This window comes from Ochlerotatus camptorhynchus, unplaced genomic scaffold, assembly GCF_037179485.1.
Source record: "Ochlerotatus camptorhynchus isolate MF236.1 unplaced genomic scaffold, CSIRO-AGI_Acam_v1.1 ptg000215l, whole genome shotgun sequence".
NCBI classification, from domain to species: Eukaryota; Metazoa; Arthropoda; class Insecta; order Diptera; family Culicidae; genus Ochlerotatus; species Ochlerotatus camptorhynchus.
The window spans coordinates 278,224-300,291 of NW_027040705.1; the positions used below are offsets into that span (position 1 = coordinate 278,224).

Here is a 22,068-nt window from a genome sequence, read left to right on the forward strand (position 1 = left end):
TCGATCAGTGGAGGAGCGACTGATAAGCTGTTGTCCCATCATCATCACCAGACTCAACCATATCTCGATGAAGATGACATTCACTAACATCACGTTTCTCGTTCTTCTTTTCCTATCTCAATCAACAGTCACTGGCGCAGACCACGACGCAGGCAGCGGATACCGGAGGTGGCGCTAGAGGTTCACCCTTATCACCCACACGGGATGGAGGAGGCGGTCAGTGCATTTGGTACGGTGTGTGTAACAACGAAACCCTAACCACCTCCCAGTATTGCAACTACAGTGGGCAGGCCAAGCCGGCCGACACTCAAACGAAGAACCTGTTGAAGGTCTGGTGTAAGCATCTGCTCGCCGATGAGGAAGGCATTGGTGCCATCGATACCTGCTGCGATGCGGAACAGGTGAGAATTTCCCTATGATCTAATAGACCAATTATCATCATCATGAGAAACGCAGTCGAAACAATCGCGCAACTGAAACTTATGACGGACCTCCAACTCTATAATTATGAAAAATCACGAATCCGATATCATTTAGTTAGTAGTTGAAAAGTAATTAATCTTAATTTACAAACACCGATTTACCGTGCCCGGTCACGTACAGTTCGTCAACAGTAGTGGGATTAAAACTATCGCAACAACAAGTTAGAAGGCATGAGATGATTTAATCGTACGTTGACGATGGGGTGGCATGAACTGCCTTGACAGTGGAAAGATTCATTTCCGTCGTCTGCTAGCTAGGGCTATGCAACGACTGGGGTGGCATGACGACGACGGTCGGCGGTGTAAACGAACTGAAGCGAAACAATGATGCCGATTATAAGATTTCGAATCTCAGTTGGTAATCTCGTTTCGACTTCAAGTCTGCGGGTTTTTCTAACGTTTCAGGCGCAAGTTCAACGACATGGTGACTGTCAATATTAGTTCGTTCAATACTGCGATTGATGTATATGAATTTGGTTTAAGCTCTAGTACCGTGCAAGGACCATACGTTGAACAGTGCCTAATGGTGGACAGTTCGATGTTTGCTCAATTTACTCTTTGAATCAGCGATTACGATAATGATGATCAGGCTAAGTAGAATATACTCATAAGCATAACAATAGAATATTATCTGACAATATTTATTAAACATTAAACATTAGGCACTGTTGAGCTTATGTGCTTGCACGGTAGTACGTTCAGAAGTACAGTACTGAATTTCATGCCGTTCGACTTCGAATTAAATAAACTCGATGCAAGGCAAACTGTTCTTGAAGTTATTGATGAAAGCGGACCTTTTTCGGTAAATCACACATTGATGCCTGTGTGAGGAGTCTTCTTTAATCAGATAATGCTGTTGGTTTGCGTGGAGGAGTTTTGATTTATAAGAGTCTTTGTTTGGAAAAGTTGATTTGTTGCTGTAGATGACCCCGGTAAGGTGACAGATAACCTTAGTTCCACGTACCCACTTGCAAATAGTAGATGTTGTTTCTCCATGTGTGGATGTTAAACAACATGCAAGCATGCTATATGATAAGATCGAATTTATTATGTTCGTGGTGAAATTAAATAATCCAAACTAATTTAAACCTAATTGAAATTGATGGAGATTCATTTTCTTATATAATCAAATGACAATAAAAATCCTTTTTTTTTTTCTTCTTCTTCTTCTTCTTCTTCTTCTTCTTCTTCTTCTTCTTCGCATTTCAAGCTTATTGCATATCGCATATTAGCTTATTGCGTGCTCTCAACTTAGTGTTCTAGATGCACTTCCACAGTTATGAATTGAGAGCTTTCGATGCCTGTACCATTTTTGCATTGGTATAATTGTGTGGCAAGTACAATCATAAAGGGTGTCCACGATGAAATTGCCACTCACAAAATTGATTCGCAAAATTCGAGTTTTCATCCGATTGCCATCAAATTTTCAGGGATTGAGAAATAACTATTAAACTTCATTTTACCATTTTACTCGTATTTTATTTACAGTCCATGCGCAAATGCCCGCACCTTGGCCTTAACCCCGGCCATAAGATTCTGCACAACCTTTTTTTGCATGTAAACCCATACTTTCTTCAGTTCCTCGACTGTCTTCACTACCTTAGGTCGTTTAAGAAGGTGCTGCTTCATAATCGCCCAGTACTTCTCGATGGGGCGGAGCTCCGGAGTGTTGGGAGGGTTGAACATTTTCGGCACGAAATTGACCTTATTGTCCGCATACCACTTCAGCACGTCCTTGGAGTAGTGGCATGAGGCCAAATCCGGCCAGAAGATTGTTGGGACGTTGTGGGCCTTCAGGAGAGGAAGCAGCCGCTTCTGGAGGCACTCTTTTATGTACACCTGTCCGTTCATCGTGTCCTGGGTCACGAAAGGTGCACTCCGCTTCCCGCACGTGCAGATGGCTTGCTAAACCAGGAATTTCTTCGCAAATTTGGACATCTGCTGAGTGCGGACATGCTCCGGAACGCTGAACTTATCCTTGGCCGTGAAAAACAGGTTGCCGGGGATCTGTTTGAAGTCGGCCTTCACATATGTTTCGTCGTCCATGATGCAGCATTCAGCTTTCGTCAGCATGTTGAGGTACAACTTCCTGGCACGGGTTTTGGCGGACTTGTTCTGCTTCTCGTCGCGATTAGGGGCCTTTTGTACCTTGAACGTTCGAAGCCCAGCCTTAGTTTTGGCCTTCTGGACAAAACTTCGGCTTAGGTGCAGCTTCTTAGCCACATCCCTAACGGAGGCGTTCGGATTTCGGTTGAAGGCCCCAACTACGCGGTTGTGATTTTTGGTGTTGTACGGAATACTTTTTCCTTCACTTCTGGGCTTCCGATCGGTGGTCAACCGTTCCTCGAACCGCTTAATCACTCGCGACACCGTGGAATTCGCGATTCCCAACGTTTTAGCGATGGAACGATGCGAGAGATCCTTGTTCTCGTGATGAATGCGCAAGATTTTATCACGCACGAGCTGTTCTTTCGACTCCATTTCCGCGAGTTTTGATCACAGGACTTTAAAACTTGCAGGATGTAAATAATGCACTATGAACTAAATCCATCCAAATTTTCATTAAATTCTACCCAACGGTTAAAAAGTTAGAGCAATTTCATAGTGTGGCAATTTCATCGTGGACGCCCTTTACTTTTATGCCCAGGGAAGTCGAGAATTTTTCCAACCCGAAAAATTCCTAGACCGGACCGGGAATTGAACCCAGCCACCTCCAGCATGGTCTTGCGCCTTTAACGACTGAGCTAAGAGAGTAAAAATACTTTGCTGTCTTCCTTTTTTATTTTGCTCTTGAATATAATCAGCCTACAAAGTTTTCCTTTTTGATCATAGTGGTGCAATAAAACCTTGCTATGGGCCGTATGAATAAACAAAAGTTTACTTTCCTGTATTTCTCTATTCTTGTGTTCTTGTGTTTTCTTCTGACATGCAAGACTTCTGAAACTAAACTGAAAATACTCATCAATCACCACAAATATTTCGACGTTGGAAGATATTACGAACGGCTTGAAAATAGAATCCGAATGAGCATCTGCAGCATTCATCATCATGTTTTTTGAAACTATCGAGATTTATTTTTAAGCATGATTCTGTTAACAATAATCGCAATATCTTGATAAAATTTTGCATCAATTTTTATTTAAAAACCCGGCTTGAGGAATACGCCAAAAACTTGGAAGCATTAAGAATTCTATCCGCAAAAAGTTACAAAATTGTTTATATGCGATGAGTAGCAGTTTTGCTGGGTGATGAGCAACATTTTGTAGATCCATTTAAAATTGAAGAAACACATAAAATCAAATAAAGGTCTCACAAAAAATTATTCACAATGAGCTTCTGAAACGAATAAATTAAAGTGATAATCTTTTGTTAAACTTGAAGCCTCAAGAAACAGATGAGTCCATTAATTTGTATGTTCTATTGTTTAGTTACACAGTTATGGGCATGGTGATAATGACAACACAAATACCATTAAGAACTCTGACAAATGTAGTGATCATATAAATGAAGTGATTGTTAATCAGAATTTTCTAGAATATCAGCTAAAATTGAGCTCTGGTGATTTTTTCACATGAATAATGGTCACTGATCCGTTGTAGCAAGATATTTAAAATTCAGTCAAATTGAATAATAACTCACATATTTAGCTTAAATGCATTTAAGGCCTTCGACATACGTACAAAGAACACCGTTGTACTAACGTTGTACTCTTTTATGCTAGAACCTCAAATTGTACATTTTACAGTACTACCTGCGAATAATAAGCACACTCTTACTCTTAGCAATCAGTGATGCAAAATATCATAACACTCACGTGACACTCGTCTTCGCATCAACCGACTATCGCTGACAGATCGTTTTGTCAGCAAAACGTTATACTCGCTGCTGATAATAAAAAGCACAACGAAAACAGTGAAGACTTCTGCAGTACGATCATGAGAAAAAGCGAAACGACAGAAGAAAATGAAAACAATGCCTCAAGTTCGTCTCGGCAGGCGTAAGTGTGTGAGTTACAAACACAGCAGGCAACATTAAACGGAAGTTGTTGGGCTCACTCACCAACACACTCACATTAGCAAGCAAAGCAGCAACTGCTTCAAAACCAGCACAGATGAGTGTCGTGATGGTCAGGAATGACCAGATCGGTGATGGATCACAACAGAAGACGACATTCACCAGTTGCTTTTTACTTCTTTCGTCAACTTGATGGATGGTCATGGAGAGAGCTTCGACGAGCACATTGATAGGAATGTACAAAGCGTTACAACCATCAGCTGTTTGATGATCGTGATTGCGATAGGTCGCAACTCTGATAGCAATAGCGTTGAAAACACCGAAAGTATCCTTGTTCAATTCAGCTGGAATAAGGGCGTTACAGCTTTTGTAAACAATGACTTCTTTCGATGATTTCTTAAAAGTCAGATCTCGCCAACGCAAATCAACATTACCACCGGGTAGGGGAAGAGTTCCTCTACCTGATGGTTATGTTGGTTTGCGTAAGCGTGACTTGAATTCCCAGAAATCATCGAGAAAAGTCATTGTTTACAAAAGCTGTTACGCCCTAATTCCAGCTCTATGTAGATTTGTTCCAATTAATTCGATGACAATAATATATTTTTCGTTTTACAAATCAGCTTTTGGTTCTGTACTGCTCAAATACATACGGTACACAATATAAAAAAAAAAAGTTTCATAAACTGATTATGTATTGTGCATACTACTGAAAATCAAAGCGAAATTTTTAGCTGGCATCACTGGAGTTTCTATGTCGCTAACGTCGTGTGTGTGGTTTGGTGAGCGCGCGACAATAAGATAAATTTTAAACTTTAATTTTGTTTACTGTACATTATTTTTGCATTCGCCCTATTCAGATAACACTTCTGAAATTTGTGAGTTTTACAGAACCACCAGCACCAAACTGTCGGGGTACACTGGCAATATCCTGGAGCTGTCAAGTTGCCCCCGAGTTGGCCGCCATGAGCCGGCTTCTGATGAAATTGACGGTGAAACTCTACATTCGAGATCAGGTTTTAAGGCTACCAATCTTGAATTTTATACCGCTGGTATTGGTTCATGAAGACCCTCAATTTTTGAGTGTTCTCCGCCAGGTCTCACCAGATTTCATACATTATGAATACAAATTGAATATTAAAAGTAAACTTCAAAAAAATATTCGTTTTGTAACCTAAATTTTAAACCGTTGGAGTAAAATGGGTTGGGGGGGTATGAGCGACCTTGTAAACTTGAGGCTTTATGAAGGGCCAACAATGAACAGTTTTAGCATAAAAAGATTTAAAAGAAGCCATTATTTTTTGTAGCATAAATTAAGTTTAAGAAGTACTGCCTTTTTACGGCTCTATTTTTTCAGTCTTGGTAATGACTGATTTTTTACCAAGGCAGCTGCTTCAAAACGTGACTTCATATAATACAGTCATATTTATGAAAAGAATAATGCAAAATTGAAACATTCAAGTTGAAATAACAGTGGTGCTCAATGTTTATTAAAAACAAGAAAAACATCGTGCCTTATAAGAGACCAATGACCATTTATAAAGCTGTTGAAGGAATATCAACGATAAGTTAAAAGAAACTACTGATAGACCTTATTTTCCGATTCAGAAATTTTTAACAGTTTTGACATTTTGAGCTAGGTAAACATTTTTCAAATATTTGCTCTAGAGAAAAGTATTTTGTTAGACTTAAATGAAACCGATAGTTGAAGTAGACTTCAAGCATTAAGCCTGCAACAGATAGTTTTAGTTGATTTTTAAGCGGGTGACCACATTACCCCATTGGCCATATTGCCCCGCTTTCCCATATTCGATATTTTTTCAACAAATCATAACTTGAAAACGTCACTTTCAGTCAAAATGACGTCTGACGGTGACGACAAAGTTTTAGGAAAAAAAGATATTCTTCTTCAGAAAAAAATATGTACGGTAAAATATTTATGTAAAAATTAGAAAAAAAAAAGTGTTTGGTAGGGGAATTTACGTATTCTCGGCAACCTAAGCAGCGACCTTCTTTCTATAGCCTTTTTCTCTATGGAACGCACACATATGCAGTATTGGTTTGTTTACAATCTTTTGCTGCCAGCTGCACTAACAATTTCAGTCGAAAGAATTGTCAAAAACTGTTTTGAAACGCTTTTACAAAGCTCCAATCTTCTCTAGTGAGAGCGAGTATTGTCGGCAACCAGTTTTTCTTCGGCAACCGTTCCATTTGAACTGCATGTAAATCTGCTGTTCTATTATCGGCAACTCGAAATCAGCTACAATTTGTAGTGCGTGTGTTTCATTTCAAGAAAACCTTGCTAGATTGCTTTTTCTCAGTGGTAAAAATATAGTCAAATTGAAGCTGAAAGCATAAGGAATCGTTTGCATGCATTCAGCGAAGTGTTTTCGTAAGAAAATCCAGTGAAAATAGTGTTTCAATTTGGGTTGCCGAAAATAGTCTGGCATGCCGAAGCAGTCATTTCCCCTACTTAAATTACTAAAAATGATCCTCATTAATATTTTTTGAATATTTTTCATTAAAAAGTTTATAAATAAATACTAACTTCTGTGACATTTTCAAGTTTGACATTTAAAAATTAAAATTAAAATATTTCAATTAGTTCGAATACAACTTTTCATCGTTGTGTAGGTGCGCACCATGTGTAGTCTATGCATTGGTATTGGTGTCAGCTCTAGCCTCATATATCTAGACGAACAATTGAAATAGGCGGAACAACCAAACGTAAACAATGGCTTTAAACGCAAATTTCTCGAGAATCAACACACACCCACGCAAACTAACAGTGCCATTCGATAAAGGAAGTTTGCTCTATCAGATGCTGGTGTTAGATTGCGTGGGTGTGTGTTGATTCTCGAGAAATTTGCGTTTAAAGTCATTGTTTACGGTTTGGTTGTTCCACCTATTTCAATTGTTGATCTAGATATAGGCTAACCGACGCGCAGAGATGCCAGATTTACAGGCATGTCTGTGAATTCACAGACTTTTATTTTTTTCACAGACATTTTTTCCGTTACAGACATTTACAGACTTTTTAGTTTTTTTCACAGATATGTACAGACTTTTGTAATCAAGGGAAGATTTTAAAATTTATTTGGTTACACTGTGTTACATCTTTAATCAAATTACAAAAAAATGCGATGCATTTTGCAACACGCATTAGAAATTCGCGCGTTTTCAAATCCACCACACGAACGTTATAGACGGTCATAGTTATAGGCCTGTCAATGTGCTGCCATGTTGTAACCAAAACGAAGATTTTCCATACGATTACTATGTTGAATTCGATGTGATTTGAGGTACCGAACGATGCATTGCCGATGCAATGCCCCTAATTTGGGCCCATACATAAATTCAGCAATCGACTAAATTTTCAATAGCAACCAAGTAACAGATTTTTAGCAATGGGCCCAATCTTAGATCCATAGGCCAACATTAGAGCCATTTCCTCTTTATCTTATTTTAAAACTGTATTTGTAAAATCGTTACAACAGTGTTTCCTGATCCTGATTCATCAACACTTTTTGAGCACAAAGTGTTTAGAATCGTATTAATAAGCTTATAAATTGCCCTTTTGATTGTCGATTTCTCCATATTTAGGTGGTGATCTGACATTCCAAGGTAATGAAGCTCTGACTTACGATTGTAGAATAACCGTATATTTCAGTTTCAGTTAGTTTTAATAATAAACCAATTGCGCAGATAGAATTCAATCTTGTTTTTATGCTGAATCATATTCTAACTTTCTTAAGTCCTATGTTGCTATTTTCGTTCGACAACTTCTTGTTATTTACGAATCGACCCGATACCATGTGGCAATAGTCACACGCAATCGATTATGCTTATTGCAAGTATGCTAAGCTATGTAAACAATCATTTCATTCACTGCGCCGTCTGCGTGCGTTGTTAATCCCCTTGCGCTTGACCTAGTAAACAAGTTTATTGCATTTGGGATTTCTCAGGAATGTTTATTTGAGACCCGGTGGAAGTGCTTAGAATACATTTCTGGCATTTTGATTTACAAGTCATTTACATGTGCTCCCAGCTAATATGTCGTAAAGATTCTTAATAAACATTGCTTCAATAGAAATTTACTCAGATAAGAATATCTTGGATTTTTCTATTTATACAGAAAGCTATATTTATAGACTCTCAAAATCGTTTATTATGTTCAAATTAAAAAAAAAATGAACTAAAAGCTTAACATTTGATCAAAAGTATACAGCTATCCCCCGAAGAACGCGGTTTCAACCAGTCGGTCTGATTTTTTGCATGTGAGTAGTGCCAATGGAGAACTAGTCACTCGCAGAAAATCAGAGCGCTTAGTTGAAAACCCACCGAGACAAAGCGGTGGGTAGAACTCAGTGGGTAACGCGTTCTTCAGGGGAAAGCTGTAGTTTGTTTGCGAGATTGAGCTTTTATCCGCGAGAAATCGGCGATTAATCTGTTCATTTACAAAAGCATGTACACCCTAATCACGAATCAGTCCGAAATTGTGAAAAGAATTCCAATGTCAGAAGAGCCCCGGTAAAATTAAGTTCCTAACTAATTCTGGGGAGAATTTTAAGGAAAATTCTGAGAAGAATCCCAAGGGAATCGAATTATAAGGATCCGAGGACCATAATGGGCCTGGGGTCAATCCCAGTTGGCACCGCCGGGATTTTCTGAGGCATAAAAACACCTTCCTTCGGAAGGGAAGTAAAGCCGTTGGTCCCCGGTCCATGATTTGATGGGTCGATAGGTACGGGAGCTGCCTCCCTGGCGTCGGTAGCATCGGTACTCAGTAAGGAAAACAAGATCGACGGAAAACAAATTGCCGAGGAATTCTGAGAAGATTTTCTAGAGTATTATGAGCAGGGTTCTACATTTGCGAATCTCTAAAATGAACTCGAGTTTTGTTTTTTTTTCATGCAACTTGTTTAATGCATAATTTCTATAACGCCTAGCTAACCTATCAGTACAAAGCGAAAATGAAAAAGAAGGTTGGCTGTGGATTTTTTCGTCTTTTGCTTTGCTCGCCCCTTTCAATGAAAGTTACGTCGAATTTCGAGTTGAAACGAAGTCTCAATTTGACTTTCAATCCTTTTCACCGACACTGTCACCTGCTCTTTCAATTTAATTAATATGCGTTATGTCCCGTTTTCCTTACTTTTTTTTTTACTTATATAACGTGTACTTTAACTAATTATGTTTTTATTACTCCGTGAAGTTAACGATTTACATAGTTGGAGATGCTTAACGACAAATATCAGACTTAAAATGTTCATTTAGATTCATACGATAGATGGGGAGATGAAAGCATAGAGTTGATAGTTCCGTTAGAGTACGGCACTGTGAAAATTGTATATAGAGAGTAGAATGCGAGCAAAGGTCAATTTTGAGGAAGGCACGAATTTGGTTAATCATCTCCTTTACCAAACTCCCCTGTTGGAGAGGGATGTTGAGGGTTACCTCCCCACGTCACCACTGGAAGAGAATGATCGCCGATTTGCTCACGTACCTTCAATGAGTGGAAACAGTTCTATCGATTGTTTCACACTCAAGTCGTCATGTGACGTAAGCATCTAGTGGATAGGTTTTGAAATTGCAGCTATTGTTACCTCTACCGCTGTATGTGCTCCTGTCATCGTCAACTTAATGATCTCGAGGAGACACGGGTAGCGGAGGTGCTGTCACTGTACCTTTCGACCAATGATAGTCATTGGTCGTCTGAGATCTTTCCACGCTTTCACCATTTTCGCATTTGTAAACTGTGCGGAGAGTTGAGAAATTTTGTAACCTTACTTTATGAAGCTGCACCTTTAGCGATTGAGCTTATGGAAGCCCTATTATTTTCGTGCCACTCACCAATCAATCAATAAGCCGTCTTGAGACTTTGGCGCGTGCTGAGTTTCAAAAATCAATGAAATGATATCACAACCACTCACATGATTGGTTACGGATTTAATTTACCTAATAATTTCTCTGCTTTCTCTCCCCCACGTGTAGGTTCAAATCTTAAACAACAATGTCAAACTTGCAGCAAATTTCCTCGCCCGATGCCCCTCGTGCATGGCCAACCTGGTGCGGCACATGTGTGACTTCACCTGCAATCCAAAGCAGTCCACCTTCATGGAAGTGAAGGCGACCGAAATTAATGAAATTACCAGTGAGTATCAATAACCCAGTTCTCAGAACTTAAATCCATCAACTGATTAATCGTACCCAACATTGCAGAAAAAGACTACATCACCGAAATCGATCTGCACATCGCGGAGCAGTACCTGAATGGCACGTACGGCTCATGCAATCAGGTCTCGGTTCCGGCCACCGGTCAACTGGCACTGGACATCATGTGCGGCGAGTGGGGCGCTTCCCGGTGTAGCGCCAAGAAGTGGTTCAACTTCATGGGTACCAAGGATGGAAACGCCTTTGTGCCCTTCCAGATCAACTACATCGCCCACCAAAACAACAGCGATAGCACGTTCGTACCGTTGAAACCGCGGGTTGTTCCATGCAGCGAAAAGTTGGATGTAAGTACCTGGGACGAGTGGAAAATTGTTTGCAAACCGAGAGAAGGTTAACTACATTTTCAGCTCCAGGGTAGACTGATTGAAAAATGCCTGAAGGGCTAGTTACGGTTGACATTTCCAACTTGTTGTGAACCAGTCGACGTTTGACCTTTGCTCTACCGTTTGCTTTCATCCGGAATCAACAGAAAACTAATTCAGACTTGCTAACTTTATCCGTTTCCAGAATAAAACTCCTGCCTGTTCGTGCATTGACTGCGATGCGTCCTGTCCGCGACCACCGCCCCCGGTACCCCCACCGCAGCCATTCGTGATCTACGGCTTCGATGGATACGCCGTGGTCATGTTCTTTGTGTTTCTCGTCTGCAGCGGGCTGTTCGTGATCGGCGCATGCCTCTGCCAGTCCGGGAACAACAACGGTGCCGGTAAGTTTCGCATGTTCATGCTTTCGCTCACTAAGCCGTTTCGCCTCCATCATTCTTGTTCAACCCCCTCAATTCGTGTTTAAAAACAGTATAAAAAAAAACATAATTTTTCTTTCTAAGTGAGTGCGCGCGTGTTGCTCATTTTTTTTCCTACACTCACTTTCAAAATTGCACTTTTGCCAAATTCGTCGGAATATTACTGCTTGGAGATACCTTTGGAACGTCACCAACACTGGCGTACGAGTGCCAATAAGTTTTTCCGTTTTCCCCCCTTTTATTAGACCTTCAATTTGTATTTCGCATGGGAAGAAATGGAACCGGCAGCAGCACACGTGTGCTGCATATATTTACTGATTTGCTTTCTTATCTCAATTTATGTGTTTTCACATACTAACATGGCAAAATTGTGATCTCTTTTATGTTTTCCCTCCGGTATAATGGGAGAAGAGAGAGTGTACTCCGGCACAGTAAAAATTCCTACAGTAGTGGTTTACTAACCTTAGAGATAAAGTTTTTGTTCGGTTCTTTTTTTCATTTTATTGGGTTAGCGGGAATGACACGTGTGCTAACTTTTATTTTTGTTATAAGTGTGGAAGTTATCTAGATAGTAAACAGTTCCTAGCCTTAATTTAAACCCTTGTCAGATTAAGGTTCCTGCTTATCGGTAGTCGTATAGGCGTGAGTGAATCCATTAGCGGTGAAGCAAAGAAGGAAAAATAGAAATAAATCCCACTCGCTGATAAGGAATGTCTTGGTTGGTGTCAAATGCAGCGTGAGTCATGTTTACGCTTAGTACAGGTTTTTATCAATTGCAAGCAGCTGCATGTGCTCACTAGAAAAAAAAAACATAGTGATCGCATATCGAAAACAAAACGATAAAGGTGCGGTATTCATCATTTCCACATAAATCAGAATCGACGCGAAGTCACTTTTTTGTTGCGAAATTATTTTGCTATCATATTGCAGAGTGTCGTTGTTCTGATACGGCAGAATGTTTCTGTAGAGTTTCGTCTTTCTCAAACACAGATAGTGACCTAGTCAGCGACAAACCGACATGAACTTAACTTTCGCTCGAAAATATCTAACCATCCATTCAAATGTGCAGCGATCCCATTTGTCAAAATCATACACACTTATATTTTTTTACAGGAGTTAGTATTTTTTTACTGGGTTTTTGAATTACTGAAAAACTCGGTTAAAATTCAAATTACCATTCCTGGCGTAAAGATTCAATAAAATCGACAAATTCTATTTTTCATCATTAAACGGGGTTAACAGAAGTAAGTCTGTAAATTTTCGTAACACATTTTCGCATCTTTGAATTTTCCACAGATTTTTTAAATTTTACCGAACAGTTCCGCAATTCAAAAACTCAGTAAAAAATACTGACTGAATAAGTGTGTAGGAACTTTTTATCTAGATAAAAATAACTTGTCCAGAATAGATTAGACACGAACCAACTTATAAGTTTGGCACGCGTATTCGTGGTTTAGATAAACGTTAAAGCACCGACGAACCGACATGACACTGGAGCATTTCGTTTGTCCGCAATTCAATTTGACAAATGAGCGATTCGATCTGTCCAACGGGCGATCAGATCTGTCAAATGAGGTGAGACGCAAATCAAGTCAATCTAAATTTAACGTGTATTCGTGTCCTTGCTCATGATATGACGCGATCTTATGAGTAGATGGCGGTAGTGTTTAACGTAATTTAAATATGGCGTCTCGGGCAAGATTTTGAAAGTAGCTTCTATGAGCTGTCACGTTTTCTTTTTTAGTTAACAGACTAAGCGAAATATTCAATAAAATTAGAAAATTATAAAAATCTTTAAAAACCCTGAAAATAAACAAATTTTCAGTATTTTTGTGCTTTGAAAAGTTTATAAAATCTCTGAGTAAGATTTTTTTATGAAAGATGCTAGACTACAGCAAATCTAGAACACGTTTTCAAGATCTAAGTTGAACATTCCGCACTTGGAGAAAATTTTAAAAACCCTGGCTCTCAAAAAGTTTCCATGATTCTGACACCTGAACAAATATTCGAGATGCCAAAGTTTGTTATATTGTTAAGAATCCTAGTTTATAAAAGTCAGTTGTTTACCACTGGGGCCTCCCTTAGCTCAGTCGGTAAAGGCGCAGCTACAAAGCAAGACCATGCTGGAGGTGACTGGGTTCAATTCCCGGTCCGGTCTAGGAATTTTTCGGGTTGGAAAATTTCTTGACTTTCTTGGGCATAGAAGTATGATTGGACTTGCCACACAATTATACCAATGCAAAAATGGTACAGGCATCGTAAGCTCTCAATTAATAACTGTGGAAGTGCATCTTAGAACACTAAGTTGATAGCACGCAATAAGCTAATATGCCATACGCAATAAGCTTGAAATGCGAGGAAGAAGAAGAAGTTGTTTACCACATTGATTTTTTTTTTAATTTGGCGCTGAGAAACTGGGGTGTGTGTGTCTGGGTTCAGTTCCAGTCGAAGTCGTTGGGATTTTTCTGAAAAAAAAGTCTGATCCCGCCTATCTTCGGAAGTGAAGTACAGGGTGGCAAGTGAACCGGGAAAACCGTGAAAATCGGGAAACAACCGGTAATTTGAAAATTAGCCGCGAAAACCGGGAATTCGACGGAAGAACCGGGAAAAATCAATAAACCTTAATATATTCCAACAAAAGATAAAAGATGAATAACAGATGAGCTTAATCAAGCTAACATAAGTTTCTTCAGCTCTTAATTATTTTATACCTTTGAAATCATTTTTGACCTTTCGCCAAACTCGCCTCAGAAATCCTTTGGAATTCTCCTCAGAATACCTTGGAGTTCTGTGCTGAATTTTAGTGAAACTTGCTTTTGAATTTAATTTAAATTTTTCGACATTTTTATTTAATTACCTCAGAAGACGATTTCGCCGAAATTTTTCTCAGATCTTGCTTAAAGTTGTCATGTGAACCTTTCTCAGTATTCGTTTGAAATTATTATCAGAAAATCCTTTAAATTCTGTTTAAATTCTACTTAAAATTCTTTTTAAATTCTCCTTAAAATTCTCTCTTACAATGACTTAGGAATTCTCCTTGAATTTCCTCCCACAACTCCCTTGTAATTTTTCTAAGAGTGCGTCAGCACTTAATTCTAGAATTAATTTAGGATATTTGTCAGAGCACCGTTGAATTTTTCATCGAGTTCTTCTCAGAATTTTGAATTTTCAAAATTCTATAAAATATAAAAGAACCCTGAACATTTTTCCAACACCACACAATTTGCCAGCGATTGTATTATTTCCAAATCTGGAATCTTGAAAAAAATTCTAAGTTAGAGATTTTGACTATTTTTCTCAGGTTCATATTGTTGGAAAAAATCCAATCCTGTTTTTTTTTCTCCTAAATCTAGGATAAATTTTTATAAGTCACAAATCTCCAAATAAATTACATATTCTAAGACTATAAACACATATCAAAGGCTCAGAATCATAGAAATTAAAATTGTTTTTATGATGTAATTTGTTTTTAAGATTTATGTTAGTACAGATCACGATACTTAATAGAAATCTTGCTCCGTATCAAGTTCAAGATTTTTAAAACAATTTCTTAGCATAAAAGGTGATACGGTCAAAATTTGGTCAAGGGAAAACGCGTATAAATCGGTGAAATCGTTTATTTAAAAAATCAAATTAAATTTCTTTTTCAAGTTCAATTAGTATAAAATTCAGGAAAAATATTCAGTTAGGCTTCCGCTTTTCCAAATCCGAATTGCCGGGCCTTACGCTTGACCCCTGCCATCAGATTTTGTACAGCCACCTTGTCCACCTTCTTCGCCGCAGAAAGCCAGTTTGCCTTGAACTGCTGCTCGCCCTTAGCAGTTTTTTTGGTCTTCTTTAGGTTCCGCTTGACAATAGCCCAGTATTTCTCAATTGGGCGGAGCTCTGGCGTGTTGGGAGGGTTCTTGTCCTTGGGAACCACCTGCACGTTGTTGGCGGCGTACCACTCCATGGCCTTTTTACCGTATGGCAAGATGCCAAATCCGGCCAAAACAGTACGGAACAACCGTGTTTCTTCAGGAAAGGCAGCAGACGTTTATTCAAACACTCTTTCACGTAAATTTCTTGGTTGACAGTCCCGGAAGCTATGAAAATGCTGCTTTTCAAGCCACAGGTACAGATGGCTTGCCAAACCAGATATTTCTTTGCGAACTTTGACAGTTTCATGTGCTTGAAAACATCTGCTACCTTTCCCCTTCCTTTTGCCGTATAAAACTCCTGTCCCGGAAGCTGCTTGTAGTCGGCTTTGACGTAGGTTTCGTCGTCCATTACCACGCAGTCAAACTTCGTCAGCATCGTCGTGTACAGCCTGCCTCCGGGATCGCGCTTTGGCCGTCGTATTTTGTTTATCATCGCGATTTGGAGTCACTACCTTCTTGTAAGTCGATAGTCCGGCTCGTTTTTTGGCTCGATGCACGGTTGTAGACGATACACCCAGCTTATTTGCGGCATCTCGGAGAGAGAGGTTAGGGTTTCGCTTGAAACTACCGGCAACTCTCTTTGTCGTCTCAGCGGCTTCCGGTTTTCGATTTCCCCCCGATCCAGACTTCCTGGCTGTCGACAAACGTTCCCCAAACACTTTAATTACATTTGTAACGGTTGATTTGGCAACTTTTAGCGATTTTGCCAACTTTGCGTGCGAGTAGCTCGGATTTTCGCGATGCGCGAGCAAAATTTTGATACGCTGCTCTTCTTGCTTGGACGGCATTTTGACAACTGAAGAGTGAATTCCAAAATCAAAATAGGAGCAACATTCTACACACACACACCTTCAAAATGAGGGGTGTTCAGGTTTTTTAAATGCAAAATTGAAAGAAATACGTCAAGTTGATATTGACCAAATTTTGACCGTATCACCCTTTAATCTCTCCCTCTAAAATGAACCATTCAGTTCGATAGCGTTCGGTTATGCGAGTTCAAAAAAATCCATGATTCTGGTATTTTGTATATTCTGGTGCTGTACAATCATAAGAGGACTCGAGCCTAAAAAAAAGTGATTCAAATTGATTCTAAGTACCTCGAAAATAACTAAATATTAAAAACCGTGAATATTTTGAGATTTGAACCGGGAAAACCGTGAATTTTAAAATGAAAATTCTCTGGCCACCCTGTTATAGTAATCCTAAGTAAAAATTTAAAAAAAGAGTTTAAAGTTTTTTAACTAGAATATCACAAAATGTTCTTGTTATTTTTTTTATATTTATTTAAAGTTCATGAAAAATGCAAATCATTGAAATATTGAAAATTTTGGACCCTTGAAAATTGACAAAAATCGTAGAACATCAACTTGTGATCATTTTTTTTTACTTTTTGTTAGTACGCTTTTGTATGTGAGTTTTTTTTCTAATAAAAATATTTCAAAAATTGAACCAAATAAAATGTCATTTTAAGATAGGTATTGTATTTTCATTCAAACTAATTAAAAACAATTAAGGTTCTACAAAGGGTAAGTTATTTTGTGTGCTTCTTCTTTTTTAAATATCATAACATCATCATCATTAGTTTACACATACATTCATATATTATGAATACGAAAATTTAAAACATGCATTTCGTGATCTTAGATCGAAAATTTCCTGGGCAAAACACATTCACTGTATTTACTTACTTGTGTTCTCCGAAGTATAGCACAATAAAACGCAATCGAATACACGAAACTCAAAACGACTGCTTCACAAAACTCTTGGTGAACAAAATTGATCTCAAAGAAAACCATTTCTACTTTATTGCTTTGCTAGCAATCGTGAAAGTATCATTGAAACAGCAGTGCCAGATGTATTGCCTCTAGCAATGAATTTAAGTTTATTAAAAAAAATTAATTGCGAAGTCTGCCTCATTAACATAGATAAGTGGATGTATTTAATGGTGGATAAATATCAAAAACTGATTAAATAAAACATAAATTACCATTTTAGACATTTTACCGATCCAATTAAAAAAGTCACAGAAGATTGAATTCAACACTAACAGGGTTGATGGCAACAGTGCACGTAGCCTGGTATTCACTTTCCCGCTCAGGGGTGTAAACAAACTTGCATACAGCGCAGTCTGGCAGTGTGAATGTTTTGTCTGCTACATTTTTATCCACTAGATAGTGTGACATCACATTTGCTGTTGTATTGAAATGAAGGAAGAAAAGAGATGGTTAAGTCTTCCTCACCATACCAGTTGATATTTATGAAAAATGGGCAGTTTTGGCGTGGGGACATGCACTTCCAATGAATTTTACCAATACATTTAGAAAATGATGATCGAAGAATATTTCAAAAAGAAGAAGTAAACAAAATAATGACCCTTTGTAGAACCTTAAGACTTTATTTTCCTCTACAACTGACATCATTTCGATCAGAAGTGACATTTTCGTGCTACAATTAGATGCCATTTTGAAAATTTTACAAGATCCAAAATGGCCGAATTTTATTACAAATCAGAAGGATGGCACATAACAAACAATTTTGCAAAGTTTTATGAAAATCGGAGAAGGTAGAGTCAAACATTAATTTTATGTTTTCTATTAGGCCTGGAACTGCTCTATTTAGACAGTTTTCCAAAACCCGGAATATTGTTTTTTTTTTCGAAGTCTTGGATCCTAACGATTTGTTGATGTCAACGAATAAATGTCTAAATCTTGAAATATACAATACTTTCTAAGCTCATTAATTGTTCTAGGCACAGGTTTTGAAATAAAAAACTGTCCTAGTACATCAAATGTTCTTTCAATATTCTCAATTTTTGTTAAAGTCAAAGTTATTCCACATTTGGTTTAATATCCCATTCGGCCTAATTATGTTCAATCTTCGTTTGAATCCACACTCGATGCCTACTATTCATTAAGGCCCATGTAAACACGCAGTCCCGTGATTTACGAGGAGACATTTACAAAATCCTTCGTCGTAGTTCTTCAAAGTGCAGCGGACGTGCTCTCTAAGTACCTTGGTTGACGACAAAGGTAGATAAGTGGTAAGTGGTTCTGGGTTCAATACCAACTGTCGTCAGTGGGATTTCTGAGGAAGAGAAGTACTTTGAGGTAAGATCTACTACATCGAAATCTGACCCTAAGCTCATCTTGTTGACGGCATTGATGCAAAATATCATGGCACTCACTCGACACTCGTCAACACATCAACCGACTATCGCTGACAGAACCTTTTGTCACGCAGTGAGAGGTGGTAGAGCCATGGCAAACAACAATCACCAGTAATGGTCGATTCTCACAGGCAAAACGTAACATTCGCTGCTGATGATGTAAACCACAACGAAAACAGTGAAGACTTCTGCAGTACGATGATGAGAAAAAGCAAAACGACAGAAGAAAATGAAAACAATGTCTACGCATTCCAAGTTCGTCTCGGCACGTGCGACTGTGTGAGTTACAGACAAAGCTGGCAAAATTAAACGGAAGCTGTTGGACTCACTCACCAACACACTCACATAAACAAGCAAAGCAGCAACTGCTTCAAAACGAGCACAGATGAGTGTCGTGATTGTCGGGAATGACCAGATCAATGATGGATCACCTCACCACCTAAGACGACATTCACCAGTTGCTTTTTATTTCTATCGTCAACTTGATGGATGGTCATGGAGAGTGCTTCGACAAGCACCTTGATAGGAATGTACCAAGAGCTACTCTCATCAGCTGTTTGACGATCGTGATTGTGATAGGTCGCAACTCTGGTTGACGATTATGAGCCTCTTTTTTGGGCGCTTCCGAAGAACTGTTGTTTGCTCTATCGACTCGCATATTTTTGTAGACATTATGTGTCTGATTATCTGATTATTATATAAAAAAAATTCGGTATGAGGAGGGACCCAATTGAAGCGATTTGGATGGGGAGAGTGAATATTTCAAGTCCCTGCTGCTAACCTTTCGTGGATAAAGAGCGGGCTCTTCTCCTTATTAGTTGGGACATTTTCCTGTTGGATGGCTCATTTCTGACAAATTGGCTGATCAAGTTGTTGGAAGGAGATTCTTATCTGCCGAATTGCCTATCAATCCATCCATTCGTTTTTGACCCTTCATACGCTGATGACAATCAGAGATTATTAAGCTTGATAAAGTACAGCAGTGAGCTATCGAACTAGTTTCCGTGCTACAATGAATGGTAGACCACTATCATCATTATCGAAGAACTGTCGTTTACTCTCTTTGTTCTTTCATATTCTATTGAAGTACAGCCCATGAAAAAAAAATGCATAAGAACTAAAAATTCGAAGATTCCTGCGCATGTGTTGAAAGGCTCGATATGCAGGGTTTAGATTTTGACGGCGTTGATATATACGAATTCTGGTTGTCTGGTGATTTACGATTCCATGTAGAACGATGACTGTTCGTAGGAATGCATAATTTCGCTAACTTGAACCCATCAAATCTTGAACTCGACCAAAGCTCCGTATTCCAGTTAACTTCTGGTTGTCTTCTGACACTCCGGATGCCTCATAAATATTTTCCATTCTAACCGAATCTCTAAAACTGTCTATCGGAATCAGCATCCTATTTTAAAATTTATCACCATTTTCCATCTCCATAAACTCTTCCTTATTGCCTGCTGCAGTACAGAGCACAGTTATAAGTTCTCTATCTATGAGACAGAGCTGACCCTGATTCTTGCCATTAGCAATTCGCTAATTTTCGCATGCCTCGCCGTTTACATCACCATACCAAATGGTGTCAAAATTTGCATTACATTTCGAAACCCATCCTGGCTGTGCTGTTGTGCTTTAGTAACGATCAAACGGAACAGAATTTTGAAATACAAGCAACATTTTTCTAGAATTATTTGGTTTTCCATTTCCATATGCGAGAACCGGAGAACCTTTTATTTTCGAATCGAACACGATCGAAGGGTGTAAATATTTATCGTATGCGAAAATAGCACTTAGCAATTGTAAGTAAACAAAAAACCCCAACCGAGAGAGAGTTAAATATTTCGGCTCGGTTCACGGTCCACTGACATCCGGATCTTAAATGGGGATGATGACGCTTGTCGGGTGATTAATTAAATTTGAGTTGAAACTTTCGCTGTCAATTTGGTCTGGATCGATTTTCCATCCACGAACTGGCTGCCAAAAATAAAAATGTTCGTCTTTCGTTCTGACTGCTGAGACGGAAATACATTGTGTGGGACATGTGTGTTGCTATAAATAAGAGCAAGTTTCGGGGTTTTTTTTTTCGGGCATGCATTCATAAGTTGCCTCAAGTTTTCTCCACAGCCTCTATTGTTTAATCGATGCAGAGCTGGGGCTGTCTTATCGCTTTTATCTGGGCTAGGTATGAAGACGGCACGGAAGGCGAAGAATGGATCAAGCGAACACCAAGTTATATGACGGTAGCAATTCGTCACGAATCATGCTTGCTATGGGAAGCAGTTTAGCTTTCAAGTTCATGGAATTGAATGCAGCACATAGATATAGTTCTATATGCTTATGATGCTCTGAAATTATAGCTCTGTGAATTGCATTTGCATGCCGCAGGATCGTTATGACTATGTTCTAGTCGACATTCAGTGGGGGGAACGTTGATTGCTCGCATTCAAATTACCGTCCTGTCACGGTGAGATGCATGTCTATTGACAGCTTGGAAAAGGTCAGCGTTTGGGTCGATGTGAACAAGTTAAATTCGCTTTGCATCAACTGCAAAGCCATGGTAATGATCAAATTAAGGCTTTTTTAATGCAATTTCCTTCTTCTTGTTGTTCTTTATTATTACGTTCCTATTGAGACTTTATGTCGGCCCTCAACTTAGTGTTACTAATGTTGTGGCAAATTCAATCATACCCAGGGAAGTCGAGAAACTTTTCAACCCAGAAAATTCCTAAGCTGATCCAGGAATCGAACCCAGCATGGTTTTGATTTATAGCTGTACCTTTACCGACCGAGTGAAGGGAGGCCCCCGATTTATCCAATTTACGTGGTCTGAATTTTATCCAGCATGAGAAACATACTAATGACAACTAAAATCAATTAAGAGGCATCCAGCGGAAAATTCGAAGCATGAAATCAGCCACGTAAATAATGACATAATCAAAGTTTCCGTACCGCTGCCGATTAACCTTGTACGCGGTACACGGTTTTGTGAAGTTTGCTTTTTAAATGCTTCCGGTGTAATAGATACGGAAGTACTACCAACCACCTGATTGTTTCTACCCACGCTGTGTTGTCGAAATTTAGTTCGATTGTCAATCTAGTGAAGGTGGCTAAATCTGAACACGCTCTCCCTTCCTCATATGTCTACCAAGAAAAACAGAAAAACATGAGGTAAATTTACTCACCGCTGAATTCCTGCACTTTTGGCGATAATGAGTAAACTGAACTTTGGGTTGTTCCAATTGGTCGTGTGTGGAGGTTTGTTGGGGAAAGTCATGGAGCCTCATTCGATAGTTATGTGGATTTTTCCTAGCATTCTTTCGAACATAAACCATAGGCCTGTACTCGAAAAAAATGCACCAGACAAAAGTGTTCACCAAAAATTTATTTTAAGTCGGATTTTCTTGAAACTTTCAAGGAATGAACTAACCCATATGGATTATGTTTCAGCATAATTACTTTATTCAATTTCCTTTCCATCGCTGAAAGCCCGCACCTTTCTCTTAAGACCCCTCA

The 22,068-nt window shown here is 38.9% G+C and overlaps 1 protein-coding gene across 4 annotated transcripts in view; it reads left to right on the forward strand.

Moving 5' to 3' along the window:
* Positions 1 to 22,068, forward strand: part of Npc1a (Niemann-Pick type C-1a) — a 123,919-nt gene that overhangs the window by 64,275 nt on the left and 37,576 nt on the right. For all 4 annotated transcript variants that reach the window (XM_065224754.1, XM_065224755.1, XM_065224756.1 and 1 more), the window contains exons 2-5: positions 129 to 401; positions 10,485 to 10,644; positions 10,713 to 11,008; positions 11,232 to 11,430. In XM_065224754.1, the coding sequence (XP_065080826.1) occupies positions 129 to 401; positions 10,485 to 10,644; positions 10,713 to 11,008; positions 11,232 to 11,430 (928 nt within the window). The remainder of the gene's footprint in view (positions 1 to 128; positions 402 to 10,484; positions 10,645 to 10,712; positions 11,009 to 11,231; positions 11,431 to 22,068) is intronic.